Here is a 23589-nt window from a genome sequence, read left to right as displayed (position 1 = left end):
TGCTTTGTTTGAAGGAATAAGATGATGTTAGCTCATAGTATCTGGCATAGAGTTTACCTGAAGATTTTGCCTGGGATGCAGCATGCATTTTGGGTTGCCCGTGTCTAAACCAGACTGAATTCAAGTAATGAAGGTTTAGAGGAGATCTCCTAAGATGAAATGGAAGTGGTGAGTGCTGTGTCTCAGGACCTCTCAAAGGAGAGCGTTGCTTGGTCAAAATGATACTGTGAAGGTGGAGAAAGGTCAAAGCTGTCTTGGGAGAGTGTTGGACACAATGGGAGAATGTCAGAGGGCAGAGTATGCAGAATGTGGAAAGGGCAGAGTAGGTCTGTGGGCAGAAGGTTGGCTTGAGTAAATCTGGACTGGCAACTGCTGGGGGCTCCCAGCCAGAAGAGGCTGGAATTGATGCTGCTGAACTGCAGGAATGAAAAATCTCGTGATTTTATAACTAAACAGAAGGAGTTGCATTCGGTACAGGGTAGGTCTTTTTGTCCTGCATCCCTGTCTGAAGTTTCAGCAGCTTGTGGAGAGGCAGGGTCAGTTTCCCCTTAATGTAGCATTGTTTGTGTTGGAATTCTGAGGGGATTTCTCACTAGATGCTAAAACTTGCAGAACTAATGATCCAGGGAAGGGCTTTGCTCTTGTTCCTGCTATAGAGACCAGGTCTCTGTTGTATACTGAATTGCAGCAAATGTGTGATTATATGGACATGGTGCCTTCTTCTGGTGCACTTGAGGGTGCGTGTAAATGTTGGGCAGCTTTAGTGGAGCAGAATGGGGGCTTCCGGAGCAAGCACAACGTATCCCAAAGGTATTTTCTATTACACCAAAATATGTTGCATTCCAATCTTATGTTCTTTGCTTTTAACCAAATCATCTGCAAGTTTAAACAGGTACAACTGCATTATCAACAGACAGGCTGTCATAACACTGCTCTGAAAATGAAAACAGAATTCCTGATTTCAATGTGCAAAGAGAAAGAGAAGAAGCTTGCAAGACTAGTTGTTTCCTATTTTCAGCTCTTTGTTGCTTCAGCTTTTCAGTGACAGTCAACAAACCAAGGCTGGCCTGCAAAGAAGTCTTCATTGCATGTGCAGATTGTAAGAAAGGGAGGGGGAAATCAGGGCAGGAAGGACCTGGGTGCTATTTTTGTTTCATAATCAAAGTCTAGGGTAGAAGTTAGATTGCAGAAGTGCACAAATCAAAATCTCTGTTAACCTGAGCTCCAGTGAATAATGGATCAAGTGCCAGGGTGAACTTTAATGCTGCACTAAATTGAGTAATCAAAAGCCAGGAAATTCTAGAAGTTCAGCCTCTTCTGTGGCTCTGCACAGGGTGTGTAGCATGGCTGAGTTAGTGTATAGCTCAGATTTAATTAAAGACTTTTTTTTCTCCAGTAGTAAAATACCAAGCCCTTATAATGGAGTGTATTTTTGACCTCATAGCAGCCTTCCAATGTCTGAAGGGGGTTAGAAGGGTGCTTCATCAGGGACTGTAGTGATAGGACAAGAGCTGATGGGCTCAAACTGAAACAGGGGAAGTTCGGGTTAGATATAAGGCAGAAGTTCTTTACTGTGAGGATGGTGAGGCGCTGACACAGGTTGCCCAGAGAAGTGGTAAATGCCTCATCCCTCAACCAGTGTTCAAGGCCAGGCTGGACAGAGCCTTGGGCTACATGTTCTACTGTAAGGCATCCCTGCCTGTGGCAGGCAGGTTGGATCTAGATGATAATAGGGTTCTTTCCATCCTAAACCATTCTATGTATCATTATCCTTCCTGCGCTCTGCTTTCCTCATGTTTCTCTTCCAGATCGTACTTATGACACTTTCTGTGAATTGGCCCCTTGGATTTTGTCAAAGCCTCTTGAATAGTAGAGAAATCTTTCATGGACTTCAGTAGCAGTTGGATGAAGTCAGAACTGACCTGGAGGACAGCACTTCTGAAACCTCTGTATACATTCTGTTCCCTTCCCATGGGAGCTGTGCAACTTTGTGTCTTGCCCTATATTTTCCTCTAGGAACACTGTCCCCTGCCCCCAGGCCTTAACTCCAGGGAGGAAGAGCTCACATATATCCAAGGTCATCCCCAGGACTTTTCCCATAAATCAGAGCTAGTTTTGCTCTGCAATTAGTGCCGAATTGTTGCTATCTCCTGTGTCAGTCTTCAGCAGGCGTTTTGCCAGCATGGGGAGTGTGAGCTCATGAGCAAGCCCGTAATTACTCCCTAGTTTGTATGTAATAACTTCCTTGAATGGCCTTTGTTTCTTGTGTTTTGGTTGGAGTTTTCCCCACTTTGCCTCAGGTTTTGCATTGTGGTTTTTAGGCTGCAGTGGGATGTTCTTGCATGTTCTTCCTTTAATAACCATTGTTTTATAATGAAACTAGTCTATTATAGTGGGTAAACTAGCTTAAATATGGAAGTTTTTAACTAAAAGGCCTCTGGGCTTTCCCTTTGCATTCTGTGCTAATTATTATAAAACTGGAGTGAGAGAGACAACTAAACACAAGCTTTGTTAGAGGTTAACAACCTTTCAGACGCATTAGAGAGACTACACGGTAACAACAGAACTCTGTGGCCCAAGAACCTATGTGAATTCAGTTGCAAGGGAGGAGAAAAACCCGATGGCTGTCAGGATTTTGGGATCCCCTGATTTTTCCTGTGTGTAAGTGAAAGCAATATGATCTTTCCTTCATTCCTGTAGTGCTCTGCCTCCATTCCTTCTATGGGGGAAGGAAAGGTTTTCTTGGGAGAGGACTCTGACCTTAATTAAGAGTGAGCTTCTTTTATTTCCTCTATACTTCAATTAAGCAAAAGGATTTAATTCTGATCTGCAGTGGGCTTCAGGAATGGGTTTCTGATTGCTTGTTGGAAGGAGTAACTAATGGGAGAAGTGAGAAGGCAGTGCTATGATTGCCTTGGATCGGATGGAACATCTTAAGGGTTTAAGAGATGAAATTGACTTTTCTTCTCAGTGTAATCTCTGCCTCTATTAGCAAAGCTGCACTTTGGCTTTATCAGATCCTGTCTCTGTGATCGGATTCATTTCCTATCCCTCTCGCAGAAGATGCAGTGGTTTGAGTCCAGCCTTTGGATTTTGTTTGCAAGGGAAACTTTGGTTCTTAAAATCCCCAGCCCTGTCTTTGCAGCATGGCCAGTGTTGCGGGGTCCTGAGCGTGGGACACCAAATCTTTGTCTGTCCTTGCCTCTGGCGTGCAGTCTGTTATGTATCCTGGAACAATGGCTCTAGGAGATAGAGCTGCTTTGCTTGAAAATCTCATTTTCCTGAGGGTGGGGAGGGTGCGAAAAAGCTTGGAAGTAGGAAGAGGATGCAACCAAATGCTCAGAAATTAGAGATTAAATAATCTTACATAATTTAAGAAAATAGAATAAATATCTGTAGGCTAGTAAAGGTTTTGTATAAGGCTTAATAAATGAGCACCAGAGTTGGCACTGTGAAAGCTTTTTGCCTTTATTCTGTGTGCCTGTTGCTGAAGTAAGTGCAGAGCTCCTCCAGTGATCAGTGGACCAGATTCTTTACCAGTTTATTTTCAGGAAGATGTTGGGCTTCAGGTATCACTTTCACTGTTTGCAGTGCCTGATGCTGAAGGTTTCTGCAAGCAGTAATGCTGATTTCACTGGGAGATTCTGCATGAGGAGTGTGACATGAGTGAGTATGAATTGCTGGAACAGGCAGCTGTGGGTCTTGTGGGGAGCAGGGTTCTTCTTGAGCAGTGCTAAGGTAAGTTCACTCTTGTCCAGAGCCCCAGAGCCCTTGAATGACAGAGGATGGGGACCAGACCCAGAAACTGCTTCAAGGCTCTGAGCTCTGAAATACAAAGCAAGAACATGGGGTGAAAATTAAGTTCCTGCCTTTATGTTTAACTCTCCTGAACATGCATGCAAAGGATGTGTTGGAAACAAAAAGTTGGTTTTAACTTTGGTTGATCTTCTGTTGGACCTTCCCCAGCTACGTGTTGTGTGGCAGCATGTGGGATTGTCTCCTTCCTGTAGAGGCTGGGGATTTACCTTGCAGGCGTATAATTCCCTTTCTATTGCTCCATATGGAGTTGCTGTTATTACATTGTTAGAGCAGCTGCAGACAGGATTCTTGGTCTTCCCAAGCTGTGTCTTTTTTACTGATGCAAGAGTCTGTGCAGATTTCGGCCACAGCACCACATCTTCTGATAGCCCTGGAAGTGGCTGGACCTCTGCTTGCAGATGTGCTGCCATAGGGCTGCATCCCAAGCGCTGATGTTCCCAATCCTTAGCATGGACATGGGGAGACCTGGCATAGTGTTTTAAATAATGGCACAAATTGCTTTTCAAAAGACTATCTTAGATAGGAGTAGGTGAAATCAGAAAGCCTTTATTGCACAAACCTTTCCCTATCCCAGCTGTTGTCTTTAAAGTCACTGATTATTTGCATGAGTCAAGATTGTTGTAAAGTGTTTTACTACTTCTCTGCATTGTCTCTGTTTATCATTAACCTTCCATACAGCATGATAACCTTGATTTCCTGCAGTCTGATGACTAGATACTTTTCTTTACCTTTTTTCATAGGCCCTTGTCCTGAAAAGGTACGTGCATGTCTGACTGCAGACTTCACATTTAAGTTCTTACATGCGGATTTCCAAAGCTAGAAAATAAAAAAACTAAATTTTGGTACTTTTAAATTCTATACTTAAGAAATAAGGAGTTATTTCCCCACAAAATATTGCATATACCCAACTGTTACACCAGTGCTCAGGTACAGCGGGTCTAAATGCCACTTGGATCTGCACTCGGAACGAATTCCCTGTGCCTTGCCTAGGGTTTTGTGTTGGGTAAACACTTCTTACATCCAGACCCATCCAGAAGGAAGCACCAAGCACAGGATGGGATTGGGGCCAGCTCAGTCTGGTGTCTGGAAAGCTGCTCCTGTGTCTTGCAGTTGATTCTCTCAATATATTGAGGTGAAGAGATCCTTAGGGGGCTTTCTCCTGGGGGTCTGCTTTGTTGCTCACATCCATCTTGAATGGGATGGTATTCCACATGGCACACAAGTACTCGTGTGCCTTGTTGAGGGTATGAGGGATGGATGAAGCAGGGAAACTTGCATATAAGCTGCATTGCTAAGGCTAACAAAGGATTTTGCTTCCAACCCTTGTTACTCTTCTACCACATCTGAGAACTAATTGAAGCCTCAGCACCTCCAGTTGTTTCTGGTTTTAACCTGTGCTGTCCTGATGCCTGGCCAGCCTTGTGGATTCTTGAGTATCCAGACATATTTCTTGTGGTGAAAGGTATTTTTGGAAGCTATTTTTTTTTTTGTATTTAAGTACAGTATATATTTGTACTTAAGAACTGTTCCCCTTTTTGCATCTGAGCCCAGGTGACTCAGATCCATCCGAGTCCCCTTTTCTGATGGAAAGATGGAGAAGAGATTTTGGTCATTTGAAGCAGGCTTTCACATTGTGCATTCCTGGGATGCTTTTCTTAGTTGTGGGAACAGACAGAACCATTCATCTCTGTATGAAAAGATTGCAGGAGGAATCTAGCAGAGATCCAGCAAAATCCTTGTAATCTGTGTCATCTTGGAAGAGGAAGAAGACAAAAATAAGCAGAGCTGATGGCCCCAGTGTCCCGAAGGGCAGATGGGGTATTTTTTATGCTGTGTCTGGAGAAAGCCACATTTCCATGAAGTTATACAGCGGGTAAAAGCTTACAGTTTATGCAGGTAATACAGGCAGTAGGAAAGAAAATTGCTTGTGTGGTTCTTATGCCACTTGTGGCATCATATTTGCCTGCATCATGCATCTACTGCTGGAAACAGTTTTTTGAGAAGGGCTTTGTCTGTTAACAGAGGCTGTTGGGATACTGAGGCCACAGTACAGGACCTCACGCCAAGTTACCGCTAATGGAGATACTGGACTATGTCCCAGGCCGAGGCTGTTTCTGCAGCACAAAAGCTGCATCACTTCGTTGGAAGCTGATGTGTGACTTGGATGGCTGTGGGTGAAGATGACCTAATGGTGTAATTCAGAAGAGCTCTGTGCTTGGCATTCAGAGCTTCCTAAAAACCAGCTCATATGTGTTGAAGTGGGGGAGAAATTAGCGACAGGGAAGAAGTATCTGTCCCTAGCAGCAGGCAAAGACTTCTTTAAAGGTGTCCCAAACATCAATCTTATCTATGCATTTCTAACCAGCTGGATTTATAGTAAGAATTCCTATGTTCATCCTAGTCTCCCTGTGTGATTGTGTGAGGGTGCAGGTACATGCTAAAGCAGTTGTCCGTGTTTCCTGGCTTTGGTCAGTCTGCAGCTTGTGGAGATGAGAATGCCACTTCAGACGATCTGTCAGACTCCCCTATGAACCAACATGCAGTGAGTGGCGTGGGGCTGAGAGCATCTGGCTGTGATGGAAGGTAGCGTTTGGGTAGTTTTTGGCTCTGTGTAACATGGACACCCCAGTGACTGTGGCCATGAATCAGCCATGGTGATTGTATTTCAGGATAAAAGCAGTTATCTGCTCAGAGGGCAGTGTAATTAGCAGCCTGTGGAGTTCATTTGGGCTTCAGCGTTAGGATGTTCAAAGCTAATGTGTTTGCATAAAGATTTCTGATAGAAACCTCTCTGCAGTGGGAACACACTTCCTCTTGTTTCTCTGCCTGTGTAAAAATAAAATCCAGGCATCCTGAGAAGGAGCAGAATATCACAATGTCCTGTGACCTGTGGGGACAGCTGATACTCAGGGATAAGGAGTAGTGGAGGGAGAATGAACTGAAGTTCCCTGGCTCTTCACAGAGGAGCAGACTAAATTCACTGCCTTCCTTAAAGTGTATGTGGTTCTGGCTGCAAAGATGGAGATCCAGAGAATCCCTCTGACAGAGGCCTGACAAACTGTAAAATGTTTTTATTCATCTGGCACTCTTTCCCTGCTCAGATTCTTCTGTTTTATTCTTCCCCTGTGTCCTTTTATCCTTTGCTCATCCACAGTCCTGGCTGTGGATTCAGCCAGCATCCCCAGCTTGCTTAATCACAAGTACAGCATCAAACCTTGTAACCAAAAGGTAGGGCTGGGCGAGGAGATGTGCAAACCTAGGAGTAAGGGCATATTGTGAAGAAGCAAACCTTCAGGTTGAAAGCGATGGAGATGGGGCGAGATTGATAGAGCACATCAGCTGCCAGCAGAAGTGCTAGAAATCAAATTGCTGTGTAAAATCAAAGCTGGCCCCAGGCAAACCGTGTCATATGAGATGGAGTGGGGGGGAGGGAGATGTCTGATGGCTTGACAGATAGGAGGAATATTGATACACTGATCAATGTTTCTCACCTCCAGAGTCTGTTACTTGTCTCCCTATTTTATGCTAAATAGAGCTGGGATCTGCAGCCTCCTGTCCAGCTCTGTGACAGCATCTCGTTTTTGCAGTGTAGTGCAGGAAGGCAGTTTTCTTAACAGGAACTGCTTGGTCTTGTTCCTGCTGCTGGAGATGTGATCTGAGCTTCCCACTTCTCACAAACAGCCCTGACTTCTGTGTAAGTTAAAGTACTCCCATTTGGTGCTGTCTGCAGGTGTCTGAAGTCACCTGAGGTGCTGAACACCCTTTGGGGGGAACATGGAGATGAGGGGCTTGATCCCTTGGGTTTTCACTTGGGCTGTCTCTGCTGATCCCTCCTTTCGTTGTCTCTCTGAGCTGGTGTGGGACGACTGACTCTTACTGCTGGAACACTCTTTGGTGTCTCAGGTATTTGTGAACCCTCAGGAATACTTTTGGAATTCTCCTTGTGTTTTTTTGTCCTCTGTGTCTGCTCACAGCTTTCCCTGGAGCTCTGCCAGCCCTCCCCTTGCTCTGATCCAGCCTGTGTTGAAATCCTTACTCATGCCTTAATCACTTCCTGTCCCCACTATTGCAATTCCCTCCTCATGGCATCTGTAAATCTCTACTACATTAATTCTCAGGAGTGCTGCCTCCTTCCTTGGCCCAGGCAGCAGGTCTGGGTGTCCCCCAGCTTCTGACTGGTCCTTGGCTTGCCCTCCTTGCAGTTCCTTTGACTGTGAGGTTGGCATTCTCTGGCTTACTGTGCTGCCACCTTCTTTCCTCCTCATCCCAGCCTGCTCACCCAGCCTGAGCTTCCTTTTGGCTGATGGTCTCAATGTTTTATTGTTTTTTCTTTATCCATTAGGAATGGGGGGGTAGGGGTGGTGTTTGATTTATTTATTATTTTTTTTTCCAGTCATTTCCTTTATTTTTCTTTTCTGGTCATAGAACTTTTTGCTTGAGGAGTTGTGTGTTTGTTCATGCAACATCCTTGCAAGGAATTTGGAGGTTTTATTCCACTTGCCTGCCAGGAAGGGAATGACATAGGGAAGTGTTATGTGACTTCAGTAATTAATAGCTGATGGAGTCATGCTTAGGTTCCAGAAAGTGATTTTTTTTTTCAGTCTTACTGGAAATCCATGGGGTCAGATGCCCTTTTTCTATAACCAGGTTTTGGATTTGTCCTTAAGAAAAAGAGCTGAAGGCCCCATGTTGGACACTGGCCTCTCCTTCCTCCTTCTGTCAGTTTGGAGAGGCTGCCCCAAAGTCTTGTGAAAATCGGGCCTTGTACCAAAGGTTCAAGCTGGGGTTGTTAGTGTCCCTTTGGTAAGGGCTCTGACAGCGGAACTGGGTCTTGGTTGATGCATGAACTGAGATTTTAGAACTTAAAACTAGTCAATAAATCCCAAACTGAATTTAAATTGTTGTTTGGGGACTCTGGGAGGTTTCAGCATTGATCCAGGACTCCAGAACTAAAGTGAGACTGTGGGATTGAGGAATGTAACATTAGGATGGGAGATGGAAATGATCACCCTTGCTTTACATGAGGAGAAATGGAAGTTCTTGACTCTGCTGTGGCTATGAGGAGGGTGCTGGGTACTGCCTTATGGGATCCTGTTTGGTGCTCTCCCACCCATTCTCTATCTGGTTTGTGCCCTCTCTCAGGTCTGTAACAATGGAAGAGGTCCATCATCGAGAAGCCTGAATTGTGGTACCAGGAAGGCCCTTTGAGACACTGACAATAGGAGCCTGAGATACAGAAGACAGCAAACATGCTGAAGCCAAGTGGACTTAAAATCCCAGGCAGGGCTGGGAAGCACTCCAGCCCAGTGGGATGGGCATCAGGGACTACTACAGCTGCTGTCACCACTGGCTCAAAAGAAGGTAAGGACTTGATCTGGTAGGGGCATGAGCTGACCCAGGTGATTACCTGGCTTAAAAGCAAAGGGCTAGTGGTGCTAGTGTTCAGTAAGATGTGAAATTCCCATCTGTACATAGATTGATCATGAGCATGGATCAAAACAAGTGTTATGGGGTGAGTAAATGGTCTCTCCCCAGGAATGCACAAAACAGGTTGTGGAGTGGGTGGGAGACAGATGGATCCTCTGGTGTTCATGGCTGATAAGAGAGCTGCTGCCTCCTGCCTTGCTTGTTTGTGTATGTGTACCTGTACAGATACTAACATGTGAAGAGCTGGTAATACTTAGGCAGATGAGAAACTCACCGAGGACCTTATTAAACACTGTCCTATAGCCATGGCTTTTGGCCTGTGATAATGCAAGAGTAAGCATGAGGCACGTAAGGTGGTTTGTCCTATGCCAATTCCCTCAAATTAGTGCCTTTGTTTGCACAGAATCATCAGAAGCACTGGGATTTGAATCATCACTTTCCTAGACATACATACCCAGGCTTTACTGTCTGATGATCCATATCCAGTGTATATGTAAGCTATACAGACTGCCATTATACACTATAATTAAAGCTTCGAAATCATTTGAGGAGTGTTTTGCTTAGGAATCATTTTTCTGGCTTCTTTAATTGCTAGGTGCTTTGTATTAGATATAATTCAGCAAACATTCAAGGTGCAGGTTTTGTATGTAATGCTTTTTGTCTTCCTTTGTTATAAAAGGCTTTCCCCTAGCTTCTGGGGAAAAGAATCAGGCTGATGTATATCCTGTCAATCAGTTGTACATCTGGTATGTTACACTTTCCATTTGAGGATGTCACTGGTTGCTGCTTGAGGTCTGTCAGCCTCTTGTCCCATAATAATTCAGGCTATTGCCCCCATGCCTGATCTCTTCACTGTATGTTTCAGTCCCAAAGATGTACAGTGTTTGGCAGAAGCAGTAAAGCTTTGTACCTGTTGAACAGTGTAGGGGGTAATAGTGGGCAAAAATAGCTTTAGCATGCTATGACCAATTATCATCTGTGGTAATGATACTGCAGAAATGAGGGTCAGCAGACAATGCTCCCTCTTGTCAGAGAAATGCGGAAGTGTTAGTTATTGAAACAAACCAAAAAGCCATTTCTGAAGTTTCTCTTGTGCTTGTCCCATGAACACCCTCCATTGAGAGGGTGGTTTGAGCACAGCCTCTGCGCAGGAGTTCCATGCAAAGTCTCTGCTCTCTGCTGAGCAACCCTGGCTCTGCTGTTATTACACATCAGGGCTCTGCTTTGTTCATGGGTGTCTTCAGCTGAGTTTTCCCTTCTTTCAGTCACTGATAGTGTGTCATCTCTCCCACTCAGTAAAGTCTTTCCTTGAATAGTATTTAAAACTCAGTTTTAACTTGTTTTTTTGCACATGTGCGGGGTCGTGTTTGAGGGCCCAGTCAGTGCTTGAGGTCAAGGGCTGAGTTCCAGATGCTTTGGTGTAATACAGCTCTGTAGGGAGTGGAGCAGCACTGCTTTTCCTCGGCTGAAGGCTTGGCCCTGGATGTAGAGGTAAACGTTTGAATTTCACTTCTCTGTGTTTGTGTGGGTTTTAGTATTGGACTGATTTCTTAATTTAGTATCCACATCAAAGATACTGAAATCTCCTTGTATCTGTTTGCTAGAGGGTAGCATGAGTTGACAAAGAAAATTTGTAGGGTAAAGTTTATAGGTTGGGCTGTTTAATTTGAAGTTCTTCCCCACACTCATTTCTGTATTTCCCTCTTGTTTCTCCCAGCACCTCACTGGGACTGAGAAACAAACCCGAAGGCCTTCAGTGAAGTGACTGTTTAGCTGCCAGTTGTGAATCTCTTGGTGCTGGATTTAGACTCACACTGTGGTGTGGAGGTGTTCTCAGATGATTTTTATCACTTCAACAACAAAATGAGGGACAAGACCTAAGGCCTGTCCTCCCCATGGGTGCTTTGCACTGAGGTGTCTCAGCAAACACAGTAATTGTGTGTTGTGGTGTGACAGAGTCAGTCAGCACTGGGGTCTGATGCAGCCTTCCAGCTGAATGCAGCACTTGTCTGCTGGAGCTTCTTTGTGCCTTGTTCAGCTATAGCCATCTGTCACTGTGATAGATGTGCAGCAAAGCGTGGGGAGAATCTGCACCAAAATGGGTTTGATCTTTTCAGGACCAAATCTAATTTTTTAACTTCTCAGGCAAAATGTGTGTACGGAGAAGGGGAGAAGTCTTGACATGGTGAGTTGGTGTTGTGCAGCTATGCTGCTGCTCTTCTGCCTCTCAGGACAGTAAAGGGAGCTTTCCAGAGTCACAAAGCTGCCATAGTAATCATAACACTGAGCAATTCCTGCCTGGAAGGTGAGAGCAGGGCACAATTACAAAATAGAGCTGTTTACCAGGCCTGTGCTAGGTGGATAGTTGTGGTAGGGCTTGTGGCATCATCTTTAATGTCATCCCTACCATCATCATCTTGCTCTATGTCCTGCATAAGAGCTACCACTGTGTCTATTCATGGCCTGTACCTGCTCTTCCTCCTGCAAATCTCTCCAAAGGCCTGGCCAGCCTTTTGCTGCCTCCTGTTCCTCTAAGTGGTGAGCAAAGTCTGCATCCCCAAATCGTGTTCACTTGCCTATGGGCCCCTCTGTGAGAGCTGCAGTGTGTGTTCTGGCTGGGGGGCTGAGCAGCAGCACAGGCAGTCATGAGATTCAGCCTCTGGCAGGGAAAAACTCCAAGAGAAAATATTCTTTTTTCTAAAGTGGTTTAATTCTGTTTCAGAGCCAAGTGTCCACATCACTAAAATCCTGACCACAGCAGGCACTGACGTCAACTCTGAGCATTCCTGCAGCCAAAGAATCTGGTGGTAGATGGCTCTAGAGGCTGGATTTCATTACCTTTCCTGGGATTAATTAGGCCTGGGCCATAGGAGGGTGATGGAGCTTTACCCCATCCTCACTCTTCTGTCTCGCTAAAGGATCACTCATCCTCTGGCCTCTAAATGGATCACTGGTGTTAATTCATGGCAGTACTGATAACCCAGCTTTATCAAGAGAGGTAAGTGCATGACAGCCTGAGGGCTGTTAGAGCTGGTAGTGCACAGTGAGCACTGAGTGCTGTCCTCAGTGTCACAGCACTGGCTCCTTTCTAAGATGCAGAGGGACAGTGGCAGAGATGGAGAGGCTACAAACAATTGTTCTGTTGTTTATTTAATTCAAACACTGCAAAGGGCTTTTTCTGCTTTTCTTTCCTCTTCTGTCACTATCCAGGAAAGTGCCTTGATGTGATGCATTTGGTGTCTGGTGGGATGGAAAGATCCTCTAAAGATACCAAGCTTAACATCAGGTCTTAAAAACCTGGGTGAAAGAGGTTGTGTGCAAGCCATTTGAGAAGCCCTGCAGAAACCATGAGCTCTGCTCTGTGCTGTCTTTGAATGTTTGCATGATCTCTGTCAGCTGTGTCTGTGCACTGAGGGTGCTTCCTGGGACACTGTCAGGGTTTGCCGGGCTCCAGGGGCATCTGAGTGCGCTGTTTCTGAACTTGAATGTTCCCTCCACACTTTCTTCTGGCATTTCTGGCTTCTCTGGGTTTTTTTAGGTGTTTGGTGAACTACCTGAGGCCTGCAGCTCGATGGGGAAAAAACCCAAATGTGGTTTGCATTATAAAATGCAGAACTGCAACATTGATCTCTCTGAATTTGCTACCCTGAGAGAAGAGAGGAATCTCAAAAGCTTGAAATATAGATGCAGAAGAACCATAAATATAATCAAGTGCAGAGTTAAACTGGAACAATGTACAGCCTGTTGGCTCTGTGCTGTCTCTTGGCTCTGATAGTCTGGGGCTGGCTGAGAAAGAACCCCCATTGAAGTTGTTTTCCAGATTGGGTGTCAAAAGAAGGTGCTTGCTCTGCGGTTGTACCTGAGAGTTGTCAGAGAGCCATTAGCTGCAAATCAGTTTTGAAAAGCTTCATGCTTTCTTCCTCTACCTTTCCATATGCTGAACAGTCTTGCCTGCAGAAGTGCACAAGTAGATGTATTTTCCTTTAATCTTAGTATGGAATACGCAGGATGCTTTGGTTTCTGCTTTCTCTTTTCCCCAGCACTCTGTTCATATTTGTTTATAGAAGGTCAAGTGTCTTTCATCCAACTCTTATCTCTCTTGCATTCCCAGCAGTGGAAATGTACCCTGTTAAACTTGACCATGTAGTCTTGACAACTCACATCTTGTGGAACAGCACAGAGGACTGATGCAGATGGAAGATGCTGTGTGCTCATGCATATGTAATCTTGTAAGTTCCTGCTGTAGGTTTCTACAGAGACCATACATGACATATTCACAGCATGTGAGACAAGGTGGCTCAATATATCAGAGTTATTTTTCCTGAGAACTTACTTGGAGCCCCTGTTTCCTACCAGCTCATGGGGTGTCCTCTTTGAACTTCCCTGGAGTGGAGTTACTGTGCTTCCTACCTGAGCTTGCCCTTTCAGAGACCCGGGAGGTGTGAGGGCTTTCAGTGGTGGCATTCTGGGCCAGGTACGTTGGCTTTATGTGAGTGGAAGCTTTTTGTTTTGTGAAAGAGATGTGAAATGGGCATTCACACTGAAAGTCAGTGAGGGACTAGCACCTGACATGGATTCTTGGAGAACATTAGCCTTGATGAGTGGTGTCCCCACCAGCTATCCCCTTCCTTTCTCTCCCATAGAGCTGTAACAATGGAAAAAGTAAGTTCTGCTGCTTTGCGGTCACTTTTTTCCATAAAACCAGGCTAAAAATTCATCTCTAGCTGTCTCAGGAGAGGATTTCCCACAAAAGTGTTGGCTTATTTCCCATGCTTCAGGTGAAGACAGTTACTGCTCCCAATCCCATGGGCAAGAGAGGTTTCTGTGCTAAAGGTGTGGGTCGCTGGTAAAGGGCTCAGTATAATGCTTGTATTTCTTGTTACTTACGAAGCTCATATGTCTTGGGTTCTTTCCTAACCTCTTCCTGGAAAAGCCTGTGTTAGCCTGGAGCTGCAAGATGGAAGGAGACTGGAAGCTGTGATGAATGGGTCCACACAGCCCTCCCAGCTGGTGAAACAGGTGAAAGCCACTGGGAAGGGAAGTGTTCGCATTTCAGAGTGGGTTTTGTCTGCCTAGAGCAGTGTTGGAGTAACTTGGTCGGAGGAGGAAGTCTTGCCTTTCACAGTGCATCTTGCTGTCACCTGGGGCGGGTGTTTGATGGTTCTTAAATCTCTTCTTCAGTTAAACAATTCTGGCAAAAGGAGGAGGAAAAAGCAAAACTTGGATTTGCAGCTGGAGCTGGGCAGCACTGGGACTTCAGTGCTGGAGGCAAAAAAGCCCAAACCTATAAATGTGTTCTATTATCTGTAAGACAAACAGATCCAGCCTGAATCCAGCCTAGAATGTGGATTTTGCAGATGGATCCTATCTTTCTGAATGGGAAGGTGGAAGCGTCTGTGACTTGAATATCGTGCTGGGGCATGGCTATGAGAATCAAAACTGGTTTTCAAAATGGGTGCCCAGTGTTATTGCCAAAACATGTATTTTGATAGCTAAACTATATTTTGATAGCTAAACCATCCAGCACTGGCAGGAGCCTGGGAATGCCTTCCACTTTCATATAAGGGTCTCTACATTATTTCTGATGGAAAATAAATGCCCAGAACTAGAATGTTTGCTGCAAAATGTCTGCCTTTGCAAACACTGCCTGATGCTTTTGTTCACTAAAATAAAAACCAAGTGGACTGGAGTACTCTCTGGGCCAGTTAAAGAGCACTAGATTCCCCTGGTTCCACAGGGGAATTATACAAGTTATGATGTTGCAATGAGGGGTTTATAATCCTGAGCTGTGCTAGTTATGGGGATGGTTGATTGCACTTGAGTTTTGGTTGCAAATTGGCTCAAGGCTGGTTACATCCTGTGGGATAGTTTCTTATGTGTCAAGGGGGTGAGCTCCATGTTCAGGCAGCAGCTGGGATGGGTTTGCTGGGTCACCAAGTTTTCACTAGGTGATCAGAGCTGCACTCTAACCTGAATGTGACCAAGCACTCCTAGCATTGGAGAGTAAGGAGAAGAGGCCAGCCTGGGCTGGCTGGACTTCATGGGTTCCATCCCAGGTCCTTCTTCACAGGTTTCCTTTGAAATTTGTATGGTGCCATCTTTTTATCAGGCTTGAATCTGGTTTTGAGTCCTGGGGTTGGGATGTGGGGCTTTGTTTCCTGATCTGTTGTCTAGAAGCAGTTACTTCTGAGGGCTGCTTCTGGTTTCAGAGACTCGGCAGTTCTCTATGTGTAAGTCTCATCGCATACATCTAATCCCCATCATTAATGAGCAGCGAGACCTGCATGAATTCTGCTGGAGGAGTCTAAATCTCCCGACCTCATCTTAGGTCCTCTGTAGGATTCATGCCTTGCTCTTGCTTTCCTCAGTGGGAAATCTTCATTCCTTTGTATGTATCTGCAATAGGGTTAACAGCAGCATCTTCGTAAATTAACTTGGAAATCACTTGTTTGCCCCTCAGGTTTCTCAGAATTTTGTTGGAGTAAATTGGGTGGATGCATAGCAAGAAGTAGTAACTTCTGCCTCTAGGGTTATTTTGTAGTAAAACAGAGGATGGGAAGGTTTCCTTGATGAGGAATTTATGCCTTGCTAATAAGAGAGCTTGGGCAGCTTACTCCTGGGTAAGCATTGATGAGTGGGCAGTGTCTTCACACAGGATGCCTTATAAAGCTGAAGGAAAGAGTGCTGAGCCTGTCTAGTTTTGTATTAATCTATTCTCATTCCCAGATATGAAAGACTAAACTACTGTTTTGTCTAAAACAAAAGGAATGGGGTTGTGGTGTCCGGAGCAGCTGATTGACTGGCACAGACATAGGGAGCTAATTCTTGTCCATTCAAAGGCTTTGTGGCTCTTGATTAATATTAACTTGGGGCGTTGTGCACTGGCAATCAAGAGAAAGACCCCACATGGTGGGGCCAGAGGCTGCTATTATTTCTAGCAAATATTTGTGTGTGGCATTTTTGCTTCAGGCTTCATGGAGTGATCAGTGTTGTCAGCTCTCATCTGAGCGCTGTCCTCAATGAAATCCCTGCTGCAAGCCTGAATGAATATTCCTCGAGTCAGATTAGTGATCCTTGCTGGAAATGCATCATTGGTGCCTGTGAAGTTTGATCAGGTCTTGCTTTATCTTAATGGGTCTGTGTACACAGGATCTTCAGTTCCAGGGGGAGTTGGGAGGGCAAAGTGCCAAAGTGTGTTTTAAGATCAAATGCCTCTGACTACTCCAGTATCAGCAGATTATCTACCAGTTAGTAGCAACAGCTCCAGTATGCCTGTACACACAAGGCAGTCATCTGTTCAAGAAGTTATCAGATGACTGAGAGAAAACAAGAGTGTGTTTTCAGGGGCTGCATAGGAAAAACAGCAAAGGGGGCGTGCTGGTTTGCTGATATCAGATTGACGTACAGCTCAGATGGAAAAGTAAAGTAGGGAATCCACTTGCCTGTGGATGCTGATGCTCTCTTGAGACCCTGCATATTTGCTTCTAATCCCTGCTGCATATCCAGAAGCCAAATGTTTTCTGCCATGGTTGTGGCCCAACTGTTTGACTCTTTGCGCAGGACTTTTATTCATCTCTCTCATGAGCCACCCTGTCTGCCATCAGATAGCCTGAAATATGTTTTATCCTGTGGTTTGTAAGGGGGGGGTGTGGAGATGGTGGTTCCCCCACCCCTTCAGGTTCCCCTTTTGAAGAGAGAAAGGATCTTTGGCATCATTCCTCTCCCAAGGATAAGTGGTCTGATACATTCCAAGCACTAGAAAAGGGTGTTGTGGAATCAGTCTTAATTTAATCAGCTTTACAGGTGGCATCTAGAGACAACTGGGAGTCTGATTTTAATTGTCTTAATCACTAGGTGCTCTTAGAAGTCTTTGATATAGTTAATCCTTAATATTCAGCACACTCATTGTAGAATGAGATGCAAGCACACGCTGCAGGCATATGGAGGTCAGATGCCCTCCTCTCTCTGTCTGGAGCTCCTTGCAGAACAGCAGGGAGAGAAAATCTGCTTCCCACAGATGTTCAGCTTGTGGTGGTTTCACTATAATGAACCAAATCCTATTTATCTGGGCTGGTGTAAGTCTGCAGTAACATCACTTGGTTTGTGGTTACACCTGTCGGAATAAGGGTACAGCTCTGGGGCAGAATCTGCTTGTGCATGTTCTGCCTTGAACCACTGAACTAATCCTGCTGAACAGATTAATTGTTAGAGGCCGGAGCCAATAGTCACTGAACTCAAAGGAAAGGTTCCCTTTGGCATAGATGGATTTGGGATGGAAATCCACAAGACTATAATGGCATCAGACTGTTGCTACATAATATTGCTTGTTGGTTGGATTTAGCCGTCGCATGCTAACCGTGAATGTGAGCATCCTCCTTGCAATCAGTTAAGTGGGTGAATTGGTCTCAAAAAAAAAAAAAAGCCTTAAATATTTAGAATACAGATATTTTTCTCTGTTTATTTTGAGGTCAGTAGGAATTTACTTGCTTTTTTTAAATAAAGATGCTAGAAAGTAATATCCCTTAAAAGAAATTGTTGGGTTTTTTTTTTATGTGGTAGTAAGGTCTGTAAGAAAACTCTGTATCACAAAGCTGTCAAGATGGGCTGTCTGTGACTTAAGCAACTCCATACAGCACCCAGTTGATGGTCTCTCTAGTATACAATTGTGACTGTTTAGGCAGTGCTGTTTTCCAGCACATGGAATGTGTGTCTGGGATGTGATGGCCTGCAGATGCAGCAGAGCACTTTACTTGCACAGCTTTGTTTAAAGAATTCTTTGTGAGAAAGGAAGTATTTGTGCATCGTGGTTTTACATGGTTGCAGAGGGAAGACACTGCTGAACTTTGCCACGAGTATCTCTTAAAAACTGAACCTACACTGAGAATTCAGGAATGAGTGTGATCTAACAAAGTGCCAGTGCTCTAATTTGTAGGCAGTGTTACACAGGAGTTAACTGCTGCTACCTCAGTATTCCCAAGCTGCTTGATGAATCCCTACCAAGCAGGAGCTGTAAGTCATTCTTACTTTCTGTAATTATAAGCCTGCTGTGCACCTGTGAAACCTCCCTGTTCTGACACTCTTAATGCTTCACCATCACCTTGGAGGCCTGGGGCTGTGTGGTACCTCAGTATTTCTGTTTTACACACAAGACAACATTGAGAACCAGGTCTTGCCCCTCCCAGTCCTGGCACCCTGAGAAGCAGTTTCCCTCTCTGACCCTCCTTCCCATAGCCCTTCTCATCGACTAAAGTGCTGTGTCTGTAAACATTGGAGTGTCTGGGATCTGACTGAGGGTATGCAGCCCTTGAGCATCTAGGGCAAGTGCCTGAATCCTGAACTTGCAGTGTGCTTGTATTTCATGCTTCAATCTTTCCAGTTGCTTAGGATTCACATCCCTGAAGATGGCAGGAGCCTTATGTATTGCTGTATAATTTATTTATCATAGAGTCACAAAATGGCTTGGGTTAGAAAGATCATCTGATCGTAATCTCTGCCACAGGCAGGGACACCTTCCACTAGAGCAGGTTGCTCCAAGCCCCTGTGTCCAACCTGGCCTTGAACACTGCCAGGGATGGGGCAGCCACAGCTCCTCTGGGCACCCTGTGCCAAGGCCTTACCTGCATAATTATATATATTATCTATTATAATTAAAATTATATTTTTATTATCTGTCCTGGCCAGCATAAAACTGATCATCTGGTGATGTTCTGAAGAAGTGGCATGACAGAGAGGGATAGCTCACACATGGGTGTCTCAAATCTGTAAGATACAGCTTTGGGTTTGAGATACTTGCTGTGGGTTTCCTGGAATCATAGAGGCATGGAATACCAGGCTGGAAGGGACCTCAAGGATTATTTGACCTGACCTTTCTGGGCAAAACATGACCTAGACTAGATGTCCCAGCACCCTGTCAGGCCAGACTGCAATATTCAATGCTGGGGAGTCCACCACTTCCCTGGGGAGATTACTCCCATGTTCTCGTTGGAATTTGTTCTCATTGTGAAAATTTTCCCTCTTGCATCCAGTCAGAATGTCCCAGAAGTAACTTGTGCCCATCACCCCTTATCTTTCTACATTAATATCATAGCTCTGATATTTTTTTAGGGTCAGATCTGGATCATGTGCATGTTTTTTTCTCAAATGAAAAAAAAAGGATTAGACATCTGCTGCAAATAGATGATTTGGATTTTCTGCAAAGAGTGCCCATTCCTGTGCAGTTCATTGCCTTTTGAATGGGATACTTAGCTGTTTAAGCCAGATATTTGGAATAAAGTGGATGACTCAGTGTTAATCTGCTCTCGAATATCCTTTTGATTAGATTAGGCAAAACAGAAACAGCCCAGAGAAACTCTGCATTCTGCATCGTGTGGATCTGTGTGCAATCAGTCTCTTGTGACCTTTGGGGGAGATGTATGGCCTGTGTGATCTGCACAAGGATGTATGGCTGCAGAAATAGATGGATGATGGAGTAATAAATCAAAGCTGTGTTTTCAGCACAGTGCAGCTTCAGGGTTGTATGCATGTTTGTTTGGCAATTAAAAGATGTTGGTCTTTACCTCTGGGGGTGCTGAAGGTGGTCCCTGGGGGATCTCTTTTTCAGGGAAGTTGGATGGATGATTCAAAGAGATGGTATAGTTGTATTGGCTGTGATGTGTCTACTGAGAAGGGAAAATATTCCATACAAGACAAAGCATGGTGCTTGCCTTTCTGCTGATATCACCTCAGTGGTTCAGTTGGCAGTGCCTTAACTTTCTGCTGTCTTCCAGGATAGCTGCTTACACTGAAAGCATAGAATCATAGAATAGTTAGGGTTGGAAAGGACCTTAAGATCATCTAGTTCCAACCCCCCTGCCATGGGTAGGGACACCTCACACTAAACCATGCCACCCAAGGCTTTGTCCAGCCTGGGCTTGAACACTGCCAGGGATGGAGCTTCCTGGGCAACCCCTTCCAGTGCCTCACCACCCTAACAGGAAAGAATTTCCTCCTTATATCCAATCTAAACTTCCCCTGTTTAAGTTTTAACCCATTACCCCATGTCCTGTCACTACAGTCCCTAATGAAGAGTCCCTCCCCAGCATCCCTATAGGCACCCTTCAGATACTGGAAGCTGCTATGAGGTCTCCACGCAGCCTTCTCTTCTCCAGGCTGAACAGCCCCAACTTTCTCAGCCTGTCTTCATATGGGAGGTGCTCCAGTCCCCTGATCATTCTCGTGGGCTCCTCTGGACTTGTTCCAACAGTTCCATGTCCTTTTTATGTTGAGGACACCAGAACTGCACACAATACTCCAAGTGAGGTCTTCTGAGAGCAGAGCAGAGGGGCAGGATCATCTCCTTTGACCTGCTGGTCATGCTCCTCTTGATGCAGCCCTGGATATGGTTGGCTTTCTGGGCTGTGAGCGCACATTGGCACCGGCTCATGTTCATTTTCCCACTGACCAGCACCCCGAAGTCCTTCTCCTCAGGGCTGCTCTGAATCTATTCTCTGCCCAACCTGTAGCTGTGCCTGGGATTGCTCCAACCCAGGTGTTAGGAGCATGCTGATAAGGAGCTAACCAAGATTCCTCCTTCATTTTTACATGTCAGGTGTTAATTGTTTGTACTTTTTCCCCTCAAGACTAGGTACAGACAGGGCATAAGAAAATACCATTCATGGTTACAGTCTGTGAACTCTTTGCAACAAACAGTCACTGGGAAGAATCGGAGAAAAGCTTGTGCTTGTGCCGAGGAAATGTTCCTGAGGTTCAGCAGGAACGTGTGAAACTCTTATGAGTCAAGAGAGCAGGAGTAGGAAAGGTCTTGCTGATGTGGTCTAGCCCTTCGCATGGGGAAAGCCTCCCAGATGCCAGCACAGCACTCACTGCCTGAGCTTGCAGCTTCCACCTATGCATTCCACCACTGGCTTGCATTCAGGGATGCTTTAAGCTTGAGCTGGGGCACATGGTCCTCAAAAGTGCTGCTGGTCCTGAGCTGATAGTGCAGCAGGAGTATAGGTATGAGCAGCATAGCTCATCAGCTGTCATTACAGGCAAAATGCTGTGCTATGGTAGAGCTAATCTGGTTTGAATGGGATAACCAGATCATCCAAGCACTGTAAGGGCATAAGAGAGGGTTATAATGCTTGTTATGTGGCTGGAGTAAGTAAGATGCCCAAAGGCAGTTGTGCTAAAGTCAGAGGTGAACCAGGCTCTCTCCTGGTCATTTAACCTTCCTTTCCTTTGGGTTGTTAGAGCTCTGCTCATGCGTGGCTGCGCACGTTATGCTGTGAGTAAATATCCTGAGCTATGCACACAGAGCAACTCCTGCATCACATTCCTGTGCAGGCAGCTGCTGTTGGAGCTGCTGATCCCCTGGTCTCGCTCCAGTCTGACCACAGAGTAATAATTACTCTCTTGATGGACAAGCCAGGCTATTTTTTGGTACCTTCTCTTTGCCGTTTTATTGGTAGTGAGCTAATTCCATGATTTGTGAGTGAATAAGTCAGTGCTTTTCTGTGTGCATCTGCTTGAGCATTATGCTCATGGTTGCTCATCTCTTTCAGTTGGTACTGTTAGGTTAGGAATGGCACCAGATCCATCCCAGTGGGTTTTATGTGGGAACGATGCCTGAACAAAAATCCTACCCTTAAAAAGGCTGCGAAACTTCAAAACCCTGCTGCTTGATTGCTCTTCTGATGGAAAGAAAACACTATCTATGCTTTGCTTGGCTGCTTGTTACAATGCTTAGTGCTCAAGATAAATTTGTCTGGTTCAGAAGGTGTCCTGAGCCTGCTTTCTCTCTGTGCCAGTGCTCTGCCTGGGAAATGGTTTATAAATGTCTCATTAAAGACCTGTGTGTGCCTCCTTTTCTTTCTTTTTGTCATGGGATCAGCTCACTGAGAGCAGCTGTCTTCACTTCCGTAACAGCAGCCCCCAAACCACGCTTGTGCTTTACAGATTCCCACAGCCTGAGAAACCACGGACAACTGTGCATGTATGTGTGTGCTGGGGTTTGCAGACATGGCGGGCTTAGGCTGAGCTTGTTCCCAAGCTTTTCCATGCTGCTTTGAAAAGAAAAGACTCCCAAGAAGTCAGCTTTGTGCTAGGTTTATAAAGAAGCTGAACATATGGTGTGTCTATAGCTACGCCACTGAAGATGCGGAGCTGCGGGTGAGCGTGCTGAGGATTTGAGGGACGTGGTTACACGGTGCAACGCTCAGGCTGCATTCAGGAAAGAAGCTCACTGCAGGCAGGAGCCATCCCTGTAAGTGCATCTCCACCAGTTGGTGTTCTTGCTCTCTGGGCTGTCTCATGGGTGTTCGTCGTACTGCGCTACCCCAGGCTGCTTTCTAATGAGTCTTTCTGTCCTTAAGTCTTCTAGTAGTTGTGGTCTGGGCAAGGTAACCCTGTTTGGATATGGGATTGAATGGGACAGGTCTTCTTGGGTCTTGTTTAAATGGAAAATTATATCCTCTAATTCAAATAAGCTGTAGTGAAAAATGTGAATAATGCTTCTAAGTAGCATTTTCTCTAGTTAAACTGACTTCATTTACAGAAGGATTTAGCCTGTGTTATTCCACAATACACTAGGGCTTACTTTTAGCATAGTCTTAGATTTTTCAAACGTGTCTGACTTATTTCTAGAGACAGGGGTGCCAGAAGCTGGAGAGGCAGACATGGATGCTCTGTCCTTTGTCAAACCTGAAACACCCTTAAAATGGTGGGATTTTTGTTTCCATTATTTCCTGGGCAAACTGGGTTTTGCTCCAGAGGTGTGATAGATGGGTCAGATTCCAGGCTGTTGAATAGCGTATTGAGACATGAATGTTGAAAGAATATATACTTAAGTTTTTAAAATAATAATTGTGTAAAACTAAAGACTAATCTTGAGATGCATAGATCCATCCATATGCTGCAAGTTAATTATCCCTCACTGAAAGGAACCTTGTGCATTTTCTACTAGTCACTTGCCTCCCAAGTGCCCTGTGCTGCCAAAACCTATCTGCTTTGCATATTTTGAATACCATTGTTTATTTGAAAAGCCCAAAATCCTCACCCATAGCAAATATATACCTTTGGTGTTTGTTTCTTTTAAGAATAATACTGGATTTGATCTAGTGTAGCTCCTAAACCCCAGGGTCCTCCATCCCTCCTGTCTCCAGCGGGCACCAAGAAAGCACGCCTCGCCTGTGGCAGAGCAGATTTCGTACCAGCCAGCCTCTTGAATGAGACCTTTATAAGAAGGCTTTTGTGTCCTATGTCTGTTTGAGGTTCAGTGCCCTTCCCAGCTGCCTCTGTGAAGACAAATATCTGCCTCAATGGGTATCTCCTTGCATTCAGGGCTGCAACTTTGCAGCAGCTCTC

The 23589-nt window shown here is 45.1% G+C and overlaps 1 protein-coding gene across 1 annotated transcript in view; it reads left to right on the top strand.

Moving 5' to 3' along the window:
- LOC133213325 (CAP-Gly domain-containing linker protein 2-like) overlaps nt 1-23589 on the top strand; it is a 106039-nt gene that overhangs the window by 7316 nt on the left and 75134 nt on the right. The window contains 1 exon segment of the mRNA XM_061355488.1: nt 8962-9180. Coding sequence (XP_061211472.1) covers nt 9069-9180 — 112 coding nt within the window. The 5' untranslated portion in view covers nt 8962-9068.

The sequence above is a fragment of the Neopsephotus bourkii genome, unplaced genomic scaffold (genome assembly GCF_033783945.1).
Source record: "Neopsephotus bourkii isolate Nb327-2 ecotype Australia unplaced genomic scaffold, CSIRO-AGI_Nbou_v1 NB_804, whole genome shotgun sequence".
Classification (NCBI taxonomy): Eukaryota; Metazoa; Chordata; class Aves; order Psittaciformes; family Psittacidae; genus Neopsephotus; species Neopsephotus bourkii.
The sequence above is the reverse complement of the archived record's forward strand: the minus strand, read 5'-3'. Positions and strand labels throughout refer to the sequence as shown.